At 43.7% G+C, this 13,088-nt stretch overlaps 1 protein-coding gene across 1 annotated transcript in view; it reads right to left on the reverse strand.

Moving 5' to 3' along the window:
* The window catches only part of RARB (retinoic acid receptor beta), a 105,863-nt gene that overhangs the window by 40,589 nt on the left and 52,186 nt on the right, over positions 1-13,088 (reverse strand). The window contains exon 3 of the mRNA XM_035128838.2: positions 7,318-7,459. Within this exon, the coding sequence (XP_034984729.2) occupies positions 7,318-7,459 (142 nt within the window). The remainder of the gene's footprint in view (positions 1-7,317; positions 7,460-13,088) is intronic.

Here is a 13,088-nt window from a genome sequence, read left to right on the forward strand (position 1 = left end):
ATATTCGCTATGAGAAGTCAAGTTACAGGGAACCAGGCAGAGGGCCTTCTTGGTAGTGGAATGCCCTCCCACTAGAGTTCAAAGAGAACAACAACTACCAGACCTTTAGAAGGCATCTCAAGGCCCTGTTTAGGGAAGCTTTTAATTTTTGATGATTTCTGTATTTTAATATTTTGCCCAGATGGGCGGGGTATTATTATTAATAATAATAATAATAATAATAATAATAATAATAATAATAATAATACGTCCTGGAAGAAAACAAGAGCTGGGATGGTAGTGTGACCATCCTTGGAATTTAATAGTAATAGAAGTGGAACTGATGAGGATGGTTATATTTGTTATATATCCCATTTTCCCCAGACCAGGACTCAAGGTGGCTTACAGATAAAAATACAAAAACACAGGCAAAACAGAAAAAAAGCTTTTTAAAAAAGGTAATTCTTAAAAAGCAAGTAAACACTTTACAGATCAAAACAACAATAAAAGCACCACAGCACTAGCCTGCTCCTTTTATATATATATATAGCTTAACCAAAATACAGGAGGGCTGGCAAGGAAAGAAGGATTTTGAAAGAAAAGCAAACCAGACAAGAAGTGGGCATAATTTTGACAAAAACGAATGCTGCTGCAGAAGAGCAGTGAAAGGCTCCCCACAGATGTTATACCTCAGAGAATAAGGCTTAGCGCAACGCCCAGCTGAGGACATGAAATCAATCTTTGTACGAGCTTATTAGCTGCATCTCCCTTATGTTACTCTACCCCAACAAAGAAAACGAAAAGGCACACACAAAACGGGAGGGCATCAGTAGGATGATTCAACTAAAAAGCACTAAAGCTCATGTTTCTGCTACGATGGGTCTCACGGCTGTGTGTTGGAAATGAAAAAATCAATGTCAGAAACTAAAAATAATTCCGTTCCCCTGCCCCACAAAGCCTGGAAAACTGAAAGGAGCTATTCCAGAACCAACTTAACCTTCATCTGTAGTACCGTAGGCATGGGCCCCCTTCTCTCAGTAGCAATCATATATTTTTCATTCTCTTTCAGAATCCTCAAGTACTCTTGGGTCCATGGTCCACTAGGATAAACACCCTGCGCCCCCCCCCCCACACACTCTGGACTGTGCAGCAGTAATTCAGAAACATCGCTCCTTCCTTCTTGATCCTGCTATCTGCTATCCTGCTTTCCTGAGTGTTCCCCAACTTTATTCTTTAGCAATTCTGAAAAGATGCTAGTCATGAGGCTCCACAGGGGGAAATTGCCATTTTCTACACTTGCCCACTTCTGAACATAGCCCCCCATTGAGTTCAACAGGATTTACTGTTGGTAAGCATGTTCAGGATTGCAGTCTTAATGTGGGGTTTATGTTGCTGTCATAATGGGCTCAACCTTCCACTATCCCCCCCCCCCAATATATATATATGCAGAGAGCTGTATCAGAGTGGTACCCCGTCAGATGCATGCAATGCCCTCTTGCCCCTTGAAAGGCACCCCCTACAGTGCTCCCACGGCTTCAAGTGCACTGCAACACTTCCTGCCATTCACAGTGGAAGAAGGTCCTCTTCTACATCTATGGGCCTTCTTCTGAATGGGGTGATCAGGTGGAGGACTGGCAAGTTATGTTTTCCTTCCCAGAGTACGATCTGAAGGCATGTGGCGACCCTTCTTTGGTTGAAAGCTCAGCAGGCCCGGGTACAATCAGTCCCTGGGAAATCGTGTGCATGCCACATTGAGTCCCATTACGATGGGGGAAGAGGTGGAATATAAACACAAGAAAACAAATAAATAAACCACATGGGGTGCAGCTACCCCTGCAACTGAGCAGGACGCTCAAAACCTTTTGTTGTTTCTTTCGGCAGGATTATTCAATTGTCTAGAATGCTTTTTTTCTGAAAACCAAACGAGTTGCAAATGAACTTGCAAGCTATTAGTTCGCTGTACATGGCACGGGAGGGAAAGATCATTAGATGAGTTTGGTGCCGTTGCTGCTATTACATAACCATCTCGGAAGAACATGGGTTTCATTTTGGTATTAATAATTCACTGGCGTCGTTGCTTTGAAACCTTAAAACTGGCAGATGGAAGGCAAAGTGAAACCAGGAGGACGAGAGAGAGAGAGAGAGAGAGAGAGAGAGAGAGAGAGAGAGAGAGAGAGAGAGAGAGAGAGTCTTGCAGGTAAGAGAAACAAAACTACCTGCTTACAGAGGGTTATTAAACACTACCCTTAGAGGAGAAAAGATGTTTAATCACGGGGTGTGTGGGGTGGTGGAATACACAGATATATTTCAATTTGGTCTAAACTAGGCCTGGCTGATGTATCAATACATCATCCAGGACCAATTTGAGGGCCAGAGTGCAATGGTGCCCAGTGGTTGGGTTTGCCTCTGCCTTACTTTCTCTGCTGCCTCCTACCGGGCGCTGGTAGGAGTGGTGGTTTCACCCTGGCGGGGCCGAGGCCAATGCAGCGTGTTCCTCCCTCCACTTTCCAACATTGTGATGTATCACTATATTGCGATGTTTGGCTGGTCATAATATTGAGACAGGGCCGGCTCTAGGTAGAGTCCCGGTGACGCAGGGCGCCAGGGCGGTAGGCGGGGCGCTGCGCGGCAAAGCCGCGTGGAAGCCATGCTGCGCCCTGCGAGGGCGGGGGTGCCGGAGCAATCTCCGCCCCTCAGCGCCAGGGCGCCCGACCTGCTCGAGACTGCCCTGCATCGAGATGTTGAAAAGCCGATCATGCCCAGTCCTAGCCTAAACCATGCTTTTATCTATCAACCTTTGAATTATACAGGACCAGTGTCCCTAACCTGGTGCTTTGAACTATAACTTCCACCAGGAGTGTATCTAGAAAAGGTAAAAGGAAAGAAAATGGCCATCCCACCTGAAGGCACACAAGTGCAATGTGGCTGCCTTTTCTCCTACCATAATACAGCGCCTGCCTCAATTTGGACTTGAGGACTGGACACTAAACCAAAGAGAAAAATTCAAATCTGCACCTGCCATCAGTCTTGGCTCATTAGCTCTGCAGAGCACCGGGGGGAGGGGGGGAAACCCCTACAGTAAAAAGGGCCATAAAATCCCTGGATACGTTCAAAGAGAATAATTATTCTGCTACAAATCTCTGAATTAATTGCAGCAGCTCATCATTTACCTATTTGAAAGTAAACCGCTAGTTAGTGAAAGAAACAGGGTCTGCTGCTCTTCTTCACAACCACATTATACTCATGGACGCCTTTAAATTCCTATCCACGGCAGGGACTGCGGGAGGAGGCGGGCAAAGGCTTTACGAACGCAGCTGCTTTCCGCTGAAACCGACTAAAAGGGCAGCCTCTGGCCGCAAGGCTGAGAGTATCTTCTTCGTAAAACATACAGAGAACCCAAACAGTAATGGATACCCAGACAACTTTGCACAGCTCTGGCTGGGCGCTCATTCATTCTCTGCCCTTAGGAGCAGGCATGTGGGTTGCTATTAACGTTGTCCACCATGATTAACTTGCCCATTTGGGGGGGGGGCGGTTAAGCAGCGTAGGCTTGTTTCCCTGCGGAACCTTGGGAACATCTTCTTGTCCTTTGTTTGTGGCACTCATGTTGTACGGGGAAATGCGCTTGCAGCCAATCAAGCACTTTGTGAACAGAACGGCAGGAAGGGGAGGGAGACATCACAAACACACACACACACACACACACATGCAGCCATATAGCTGAAGTGGCTTTCGTCGAAACGCTTTCCTGAGGGAATAACCAAAAACAGTGGGGAGTATTTGACGTGGTTTTACACAGAGTAGGCCTACTGAAATTCATGGGCCGAACTGAAGTCATGTTCATTAATTTGAATGGGTCTACAGTGGTGCCTCGCTAGACGAAATTAATTCATTCCACGGGTCTTTTCTTATAGCGAAAAATTCGTCTAGCGAATCCCATAGGAATGCATTGAATTTTTTTTTGAATTTTTTTTGCCCATAGGAACGCATTAATTGAATTTCAATGCATTCCTATGGGAAACCGCGATTCGCTAGACGAATTTTTCGTAAAACGCATTAGTCTAGCGAGGTAACCTCCGCTCGAAAAATCCTTTCGTTAAGCGTAAATTTCATTGAGCAGGGCATTCGTTAAGTGAGGCACCACTGTATTATGAGTAAAACGTAAGTTTGATACCATTCAATTCATTCAGGAATGCTAGTTTTTTAAAAACTGCTAGTTAGGAACACTTTGCGAATGACTAATTTCCCATGTAGGCATTACTTTCATGTTTTTAACATCTTATCTGTGGACTCCTTCAGTGGGTGGGATGTTTTAATCCTGCCTTTTAAAAATAAAATTGCCTTTTAGATATTTGTTTTTCTTTTGCATAGGTATAATTAATAAATTTATTATTATTATTATTATTATTATTATTATTATTATTATTATTATTAATCACAAGTCACTTTGAGTTGCCTTGGTAGAAAAAAGCAACCAATTAAATTTAGTAAATAAAAAATGAATAAACAAAAATAACTTCACGGTAACCTCGTACTGTGTTTCATACTAATGTTGCATTACCCTTATTTGCACCCAGAAGATATCAATGGCTGCACTTTTATTACTCTGCTTCCCTGCCAACTCTTGTAACTGAAAAATTATCAACTAAATATTTTATGTGGACTCCAAGTTGACACTCACCATCCAAAATTCTGCTGCGAGACAGCTAGAGTTCAAAAAGTAATTTATATAGGCAACGGCTGTATTCCTCCCTCTACTACAGCATTGTTTTTCAATGCAGGTGCACGGAATATCTTGTTACACACTCTGGGCATCTTGCTTTTCAGATTCCTTCTGATTCTGGCGCTTGTAAACACAAGACAAGAGTTTAAGACCTGCTTTGCTTTTGCATCTAAGTTTGCAGCGCTGTGTTCTATCTGAGGAGTTTCAGGCGATTGAAGAAACACAGATGCTCAAGATTAGTTTAGCGGTGTACATTACAGCCCGGTTAGAAATCTCACCTCTTAGGCTCAAGCACAGAAAAAAAATATTAACTTAACAATATGCACCTTGTGATGCACCTTACGATCAAAATGTTCTGTACCTGACCCACTAAGAGGTCAGAGGTGGCCTTAGTAGGGTGCAACTGGTGCGATCACACTGGGTGCCGAGCTGCAGGGGGCGCCAAAACGAAGCTGTAGAATGTGGTGTGAGAAGTGGGATGCTGAATTTTAGTGTCATACAGGGTGCCACTGGTGAGGTATATAAAAGGTAAAATCCTGGTTTGAAGGGCTATTGCACTCAAGTCCTCCTGCCTGTGAGCTTCTGATGGGCAACTGGCTGACCACTTTCAGAACAGAATGCCTGGCTAGACGGGCCTTTGGTTTGATCCGGCCGAGATTTTCTTATGTCCTGATGGCATTTTCTGACATTCACAAGCAAAGCTGTGAAATGTTGCAGCACATCCTCGGCCCCCTATTAGGACTGCTCCTTTATAGGGTTGCAGCTAGGCAATGCCAGGATGTATAAGTTGCTCCTCACTGTCCGTCAATTCACTGTTTTTCTTTTCCATCTGACATGCAAAATGTCATAGCTTTAGAAGTTATTGTATATACTGGATCTTCATTGAAGGGCAGAGGAGCCCACCATGATTTTAAAGCATTTTTTTGGGGGGGGCCTTTGGCACTTCTGCATATCTTGGAAATCATGCAAGACTGCTGATATCTCCCCTCTTTTCCTCCCCCCACCTCAGAGGCCCTTTTCTGGCTCTGATTCAGTTGGCATGTAGGCACTGAATTTCCTATGAGAAATTCCCTGCTAGCTGTGTGCATATCTACAGGGACTGCTGCAACGTCATGAAGCATGGAACTTGGGCAAGAAAAGGCCATCACACTGCATTCTCTCAACTTTATTCCATGGCATCGTCAAAGGTTATTTGGACAAACATTTCATGACTCTCTCCATAGGAGCCAACTCCTAGGGGCCGTGGGGGCTTTGGCCCCGACAATAAAATATTTGAGGGGGCCAGGCCCCCACAAAGTTGATTTCGCATTCCCATTCAATGGTGTGTGTGCCCAGCATCATGTGATTGATTATGCGGTGCGGGGCTTACCTGGGGCTCCCCAATATTTTATTCAAGTTGGCACTGCTGACTCTCTCCATCCCACCTTTTGTCCTGACACTTGTATGTCAGTATTTATTTTTACTTCTGACTCTGCACATGTCTGCTTGCTCACTGGTCTTTGCTAACAGGCACCTCCTTCTGTTCTAATTTTGCATGGGCCTAGTTATTTAATCATTTGAGAACTTAATTTTTAAGCTTCTCTTCAATCTGCATGTTTATTATCAACATATTTCTCTCTCACAGATGAATCTGCAACATTCGGCTTCCGGATTGTGTGTGTGTATATGCACACATAGAAATATGTTTTTCTTACAAGCTCACCTACAGAAAAAATATATATACCAGGCTGCTTGGTCATAATGCAAGTGCTAAGCTAGATGTATAGGAAGCAGTCCCCACAAAAAGTGAGGTGTGTGAGACTTGCACTTGATTCATTCATGCAGGCTGCACAACACATGGGAGCCCTACTGTGATCCTGCTGTTTGGATTGGGAACAGAGTTGCTGTGTAGTTTTGCAGGGATTCGAGACAACCACTTATGGGCTCTGACAAGGTATTAAAAAAAGGTAAAGGACCCCTAGACGGTTAAGTCCAGTCAAAGGCAACTATGGGGTTGCAGCACTCATCTCGCTTTCAGGCAGAGGGAGCCGGTGTTTGTCCGCAGACAGCTTTCTGGGTCATGTGGACAGCATAACTAAACTGCTTCTGATGCAATGGGACATTGTGACGGAAACCAGAGCGCATGGAAACACCGTCTACCTTCCTGCCACAGTGGTACCTATTTATCTACTTGGACTGGCGTGCTTTTGAACTGCTAGGTTGGCAGGAGCTGGAGCAGAGCAACGGGAGCTCGCCCCATCGCAGGGATTCGAACCACCAACCTTCTGATCGGCAAGCCCAAAAGGCTCAGTGGTTTAGACCAGGCATCCCCAAACTTCGGCCCTCCAGATGTTTTGGACTACAATTCCCATTTTCCCTGACCACTGGTCCTGTTAGCTAGGGATCATGGGAGTTGTAGGCCAAAACATCAAGAGGGCCGCAGTTTAGACAAATCCCCATGTGGACATGTGCTATATGAAAAAAGGCGGGAAAAGGAGGAAGAGACATTCAAAGTAGCATCCACACTAATTTCTGACCCCAATATGTCTGATTAGGAAGCCACATCCCCGTGACCACCACTGTAATCCAAATATAAATAGATGAGTAAAATGAGACAATTTCTACAAGTAACTCACATTCTTTGGACATTCCCACTTCAAAGCACTTCTGTAGTCTGCAGTACTGGCAGCGGTTCCTAGTGACTTTATTAATAACACAGTTCTTATCTCGGTGACATGTATAAACCATGTTCTTCTGAATGCTTCTGCGGAAAAAACCCTGCAATCAAGCAGAAGGGGAAAAAGGAATGAAATGAAACCTCTCGTCATGTTTCCAGTTACTCTGCGAAGTGACTGAAATGCATGCAACACTATGACTAGGTTTGATAACCTTCGAGGCTTTATGAAATATTCAGCATCTAATATGATTACAGTACTTCACAACATGGAAAATACCGTTTAATCAAAAATAAACAATGCTATTTACCAGTAGGGGGAATGTAGCCCAGTACACAGAGCAAGGATCCAGAAAATAGAAGGAAAAAGAAAGGTTCATATACTGTGTTTGGGGGTGGGGGGGTGGGAGCAGGCATTCTGCAAGAGCCCACAACAATTCTGCAAGAGCTTAGTAGAGGAACAACAAAAATCGCCCCCTCCACCAAGCAGATAGCTTGCGGCGCAACCCGGGACCTCTGCATTATTAGTGCTAAACTAAAAGTACATTGTATGAATTTCCATTTTGTTGACGCCTCCAGGTGATCAGCCATTGATTCACATGGCAGCAGCATCCCTTAGGTTCTTTCAATGCCACCTGGCTGAATGTATGAACCAGGGCAAATCTTGTTTATTTGTTGGCAGACATTTGGATACCAGCAACATAAAGAGGAAGGGGGGGGGAATCATATCATGGCGGTGAACAGCAGAAAGCAAACAATAAAATCACACTCATAAATAAGTACAAAATACATAAGAACAAAGCACAAAACAAATCACTCCTGAAAGAAAGCCTGGATGAACTGGTGAGTTTTAACCAGGTGCTGAAATGCTAATACTTTAAGTGCCTGCCTTATGTTCATTGGGAGCAAATCCCAAAGGAAAAGGGCCACTACACTCACGTCTGAGTGGACATAAAACGAAGCCTTGAAGTGTACAGCTCTATTAAGAGCATCTCTCCTGAGGATCGAAGCGACCAGGCAGAGGGATACAAGGAAAGACATTCCCAGAGATAATCTGGTTGCAAGGCTTTATATGTCGATCGCAGAACATTAACATTATAACACCCTAGTTAGTTTACTTTATTTTTTAAAAAAACAATAGAAAGATCCAGTTCTGAATTTAGTAGTAAACTTTGTAAACAATGCATTCTCTCGGCTGGCAAAGCAAACAAGACAAGTTAACTGCAATGGGATGCCTGCCTGTATTTAAATTACGGAGCCACACTGCTGCCTTTTACTTTTCATAACGCCACTTATTTTAAAAACCAGAAAGGGGAACGATCACAGCAAAGATGAAGAGGCAGTTAGTTCAACCGAAGTACGATGGCTATGGACTAAGGAATAGAAGCCATGTGACAGGTCTGAACCAACAGCAAAAAAATTCAGAGTGAAATATCTGTTGTGCAAAGCAGTGGAAGCAGGGGGAAGAGATCACATTTTGCGGGGGGGGGGGGACATAAACAATACAACATCATCTCAGTGTTGGCACCTTCCTAATTTTAGGGATTAGTTTGGCCATTTCAGGATCCCAAAATGATTGTTTTCAGTGCTTCACAACTAAGCAAGATTCAACACACACACAATAAATCTATAGGAAGGTATCAAGCAAAATTAAATGTGGCTTCTCAGATATTTCTTAATTCTGAAAGGTTATCTGGTAAAATAATTTCTTCTCGCGCATCTGTGTCTGAATTGAGGATTTAGTCCTTCTGAACAAACACCATGGCTTGAATTCCATGAACCATTTGAGGTTTTCGTCTCCTCCTTCCTGCTGAAGCCCTATCAAAGATGCTGCTGAGAGCTGGGGGACCCTCCAGAAAGGTGTGCAGTACAAATATGGAGGCTGCAGCTGTGGGTGGGGTAGATAATTAATGGTAATCGGAGACGCCCAACTTTGCTTGTGCAAAGGGGATCTTTGGAACCAAGTTCGTGCTCTTGCTGGTATTATAGGGAAGTCGGGCAAGAAAACATTTAAAAAAGAAATGAGCCACCCTATCCACAGAACACGGGGAACAAAACCCACTATATAATCATTACAAGAAGGGATACTCGACCCATTTGACTTGCATTTATAGGTCACCTGTTCAACAGTTGTCCTCTTAGGCTACGAGACCCAGGCAACCCTTTTAATTTAATTTAATTACAATTGCTCAATTACAATTGCTCAAGAAGGAAAATGAGAAGGCCCCTCTCACTTACGGGAAGAGGTTGGATAGGCGCGTACTGATGTCTTCCTGTTCCCTGTGGTTGCAAATTCATGAACAACAGAGGGAGACATGCATTTGCCCCTTTGGTTCAAATAAAAAAATTACTTCCATGGAAATATTCCTGTGTACGGACCTGGCAACTGCAGAAAAGCTGACCCACAATAAATATAAAGGTTTCCAAAGACTTAGAAGATCCAAAGCATTTTTATACTGTGTGGTGGGACTTTATCATTTTTATGAATACAACAAACCTGTAGCGCCTTTAAATTAAGGAAATGGATATGCGGCCCCCCTGTCATTTCTGATATTTTAAATTTTTGCTTTTGTTTCTATTTATATCTTATGTATTGAAAATAATAAAAGATTCCCTTTTATAAGATAAATTGTAAAAACAAAAACAAAATCAAACTTCTAGTTTAGCACAAAAGAATAAAGGTCACATCCTATGGTGAGGGCTGGCTCATGCATGAGGCAAGCTGAGGCAACCGCTTCAGGAGGCAGGATCCATGGGGGCAGGAGATCCCGAAGTAGATCTTTATTCCTCCCTTGTTCTTTGATCAGGCATCCCCAAACTGCGGCCCTCCAGATGTTTTGGCCTACAACTCCCATGATCCCTAGCTAACAGGACCAGTGGTCAGGGATGATGGGAATTGTAGTCCAAAACATCTGGAGGGCCGAAGTTTGGGGATGCTTGATGTATACACTCATTAGCCACCTTCTTAAATGGCTTTTCCTTACCTGTTTGTGAGACGCTTCTCGAACATTGAGAATTTTACCCCTGAGTGGAAACACCCCATATCTATCTCTTCCAATAACGCCTAAGCCAGATGTATGGGGCCGCCATTTTGTGACTTGCCATCAGGTGCTAAATGTCTTGGGCCGGCCCTGCCCTTGGTGGGCCTTGGAGGGTAGAAAGAAGGGAGGCCAAGAGTATATGGATCCAGAGTCAATAGGTTAACCTAATGCTATTCCTCCTCAGAACAAATCCATGGAAATTAATGGATGCAAGCCAGGTTCAGTAACTTTCAATGGGTAGGGCTAGTGTTTGACACAACTCAATGTCAGGCAGAGCTAATTCGCCCCCATCCTCCTCCCTCTAAGGGCAACACTGAGATGGAGGAAGCTGACAGGCAGAACCACCTCCTGGATAGGATATGAGTAAGGCAAGGGAGTTAGTCCTGTCCATTAATTTCAGTGGGTCTACTGAGAGTATGACTAACATTGAATAGAACCCATTGGATCTCTCACCCACCTCTCCTCTACACTGAGATACAGTCTAGGTATCTCACTTGACTGTCGGAACTGAATATGCCGTACTTGTCACAACATTAACCCCAGGAAGGATTTTCTGACAGAGGTATTAGACGGTAGAACAGACTCCCTCGGGAAGTGGTGGACTCTCCTTCCTTCGAGGTTTTTTAAGTGGAGGTCGGATGAACACCTCTCATGAATGCTGCAAGTTTAGATTCTTAAATTGCAGGGGTTGGACTAGATGACCCTCGGGTTCCCTTCCAACTCTACGATTCTATGATCTGAAGTTGCCAGCCAGCAAGCAAGAAGGAAAAGTGCACAAACAAGGGAAAGGTGCCAGGAGAAAGGAATGGAATGGAATGGTGGGGGAACACCATACAACTAAGCATAAGTAAAAATGCGTAGAAGAATCTCGCTTGGCCTCTGCTGCTCAGTTCCCCTTGGCTTAATTCCAAGCAAGGGAATGTGACAGCCCTTATTTACGGTATTTTATTTCTTGAATTCATATCCCACTTCCTCCGCCCCCCAGCAGCTCAAGGAGGCATACATTTAATCCTCATTTAATCCCCACAATAACCCTGTGAAGTAGGCTAGGCTGAGGGGCAGACTCAATGGCTCCAACCACTATTTTGAAAGCCCACTGTTGATGAGAGGGTATCTTATTAAAGCACCCCATGACATGGGAAAAGTAATCTCTTTTTAGAAAATGACCTTTAAGGTTTATAATGCATAAAGATTGAAAATCTGAATACAAGATAGCAATTGTATGAATGGTTACTTTTTATTACATGTTATTGAGATTAGAAGATATTTTTCGTGACTTTTTTTGTAATTTAAGGTTTTTTTAAAAAAATGTTGTATTCTAAATTGCTGAAACCTGCCCAGGGACCTTAGGGTGAGGGGGTGGGTATTATTAATTAATTAATTAGGGCAGGACTATTAAAGAGATCAAGGCAAACATGTGCTCCCAAGCTTTTATTTCCTGATGTACTGCAATGAAGAAGTATTTGCAAGTGAAAAACTGACAGGTGGGAAAAGGGAGTGTTTAACTCTTCCTATGTCTGCTGATTCTCCCCTGCAAATGCCTCCCCTCAGCTATTTTCCAGGACATTTTTCTGGTTTCAGAGACTAGCTGGCAGGATAGGCTAAAAAAGCAAAGTGGGTGGGAATGGACTAAAAAGACACCATTTGCTCAAGAAAATCTGTAAGCAATGAGAGGTGTTAGAACTATTCTCCCGCCTGCCAATTCTTCCCAGAAATTGTACCTCCACATACCTGGTGGGGTCCCAGCTCACTCTGCCTTGCAGCATCCAATCCCAAATTTCTCCCAACCCACTTTTGCAACATGGTGGGGCCACAATATTGGTTTGTATATTTGAAATTCTCTTCCAGGAAAACTGCCCATGCCAAGAGGGAACACATAATTTATTATCTATAATAACAATAATTGTAATGATATAATGCCTTTAAATTAATAGCCATCAGGGTATGAAGTCTCATATGTTACTTTTTTTTAAAGGACCCATTTGCCCACATTTTGCTCTATTTATTAGTGTTGAGCACTCTGACGAGGGATAGATTATGCCTGTGAGGCATAAGGAATTTACATGAACAATTCTCATTAGTGTTAATGGGCGCTATAGCACCCGTATAAATCCTCTTTGATAGGAGCACTGGAGCTGCGCGCGCGCGCACACACACACACACACACACACTCTGCAAGGCAATTATCCATGCAATGCAAAATCAGCAAGCAAAAATGTGTTGTTTTACTATGGCCTGCTTAGAAACCTAGAACTGTAAGGGTGCCCAGGGTCATCTAGTCCAACCCCCTGCAATGCAGGAATCCTGTCCACAGCTGTCCCTGGGTGGACCCCAACTACCAACCTTCTGGTTAGCAGCCAGACACATTGACTCATTGTGCTACCAGAAGGTGGGAGGAGAAAAGAAGAAAACAGCAGTAGTTCCTTCTAGCATGCCACCCACCAAATATTTCATCGGGAGAGTGCCGGCGCTTCGTATTTAATTTACTGAATGAAGGAGCAGCGGTAGGAGCCAAATTAATTTGGCATTTTGAATTTTTCACTTTGCTGCTTCTTTTATCAGTTTGCAAATGCAAATCCTGATGAATAGAAGCTTGTGGGCTTTTTTTACTGCCCCCCCCCAAACCCACCCACCTCCTTGCTCATCACAAAACCAGACTTGGCTGAAATGCTCCTCCCTCTCCCCTGCCTCC

This window comes from Zootoca vivipara, chromosome 12, assembly GCF_963506605.1.
Source record: "Zootoca vivipara chromosome 12, rZooViv1.1, whole genome shotgun sequence".
NCBI lineage: Eukaryota > Metazoa > Chordata > Lepidosauria > Squamata > Lacertidae > Zootoca > Zootoca vivipara.